Here is an 874-nt window from a genome sequence, read left to right on the forward strand (position 1 = left end):
GCAAGGCCCAGCCTGTGTTGGTACTGGTGATTTGGTGTGCGCAGCACTGCCCGGGGCTCATCTCTGATAACTAGCTCAGAAAAAGTCCTCCCTGCACCTCTTGACCACAGTCAGCTCTTAAATTCATGAGCAACCCGATTCCCCTGGTGACCCCGTGGCTCCGCTTTTGCTCTGACACAACGGCGGTGCCTGGGAGAAGACGATGTCCCTGGGGACCCCTGCAGATCCCCAGCAGGGGAAATTCAGGTTGGGGTGCTGCCAGCCCCAAAGAGCAGGAGCTGGAGGGGCTGGGGGACCACCCTGTGCATCGTTCCAGCCCTCTCAGCCTGCTCTCTCCCCCCGCCTTCCCCGCAGGGCTCCGCCATCCCTCGCAGCACAAGGTAAAATGAACAAGATGAAAAATTTCAAGCGGAGGTTTTCACTCTCGGTTCCTCGGACAGAGACCATCGAGGAGTCACTGACGGAGTTCACGGAGCAGTTCAACCAGCTCAACAACCGGAGGAATGAAGGTAAGGAGCCCCCAGGCCCCCTGCCACGGTGCTGGGGCTGGTCGGGAGCATCCAGGGTCAGCGCTGCCAGTAAGCATCTCCACTCCAACCCCCCTGGGCTTTCTCTGGGTGTGTTAGAGTGTGGAAAGTTACTGCCCCTTCGTCAGTGTTGCTTTCCCCATCTATCCAGCAGGATTAATAACACCTTGTCATTAAATCTGACCTGAAGAGAGATTTATACTTGCATAAAGGAAAGCCTTATGGGAGGAAAAGGTATTTGCACAAAACAGAGGGGAATGACACATCTGCGGTTAACGTAGAGAGCGTGAAAGCCTGGGATCTTCTCCTGCCTGCCTCAAAGTGACAGTGCCATTGGCGCACTCCCT

General features: G+C 55.9%; 1 protein-coding gene across 1 annotated transcript in view; it reads left to right on the forward strand.

Moving 5' to 3' along the window:
* The first annotated feature begins 385 nt into the window (after positions 1-385).
* The window catches only part of CDK18 (cyclin dependent kinase 18), a 13,766-nt gene continuing 13,277 nt past the window's right edge, over positions 386-874 (forward strand). Inside the window, exon 1 of the mRNA XM_009647735.1 lies at positions 386-509. Coding sequence (XP_009646030.1) covers positions 386-509 — 124 coding nt within the window. The remainder of the gene's footprint in view (positions 510-874) is intronic.

This window comes from Egretta garzetta, unplaced genomic scaffold (genome assembly GCF_000687185.1).
Source record: "Egretta garzetta isolate BGI_Z169 unplaced genomic scaffold, ASM68718v1 scaffold640, whole genome shotgun sequence".
NCBI classification, from domain to species: domain Eukaryota; kingdom Metazoa; phylum Chordata; class Aves; order Pelecaniformes; family Ardeidae; genus Egretta; species Egretta garzetta.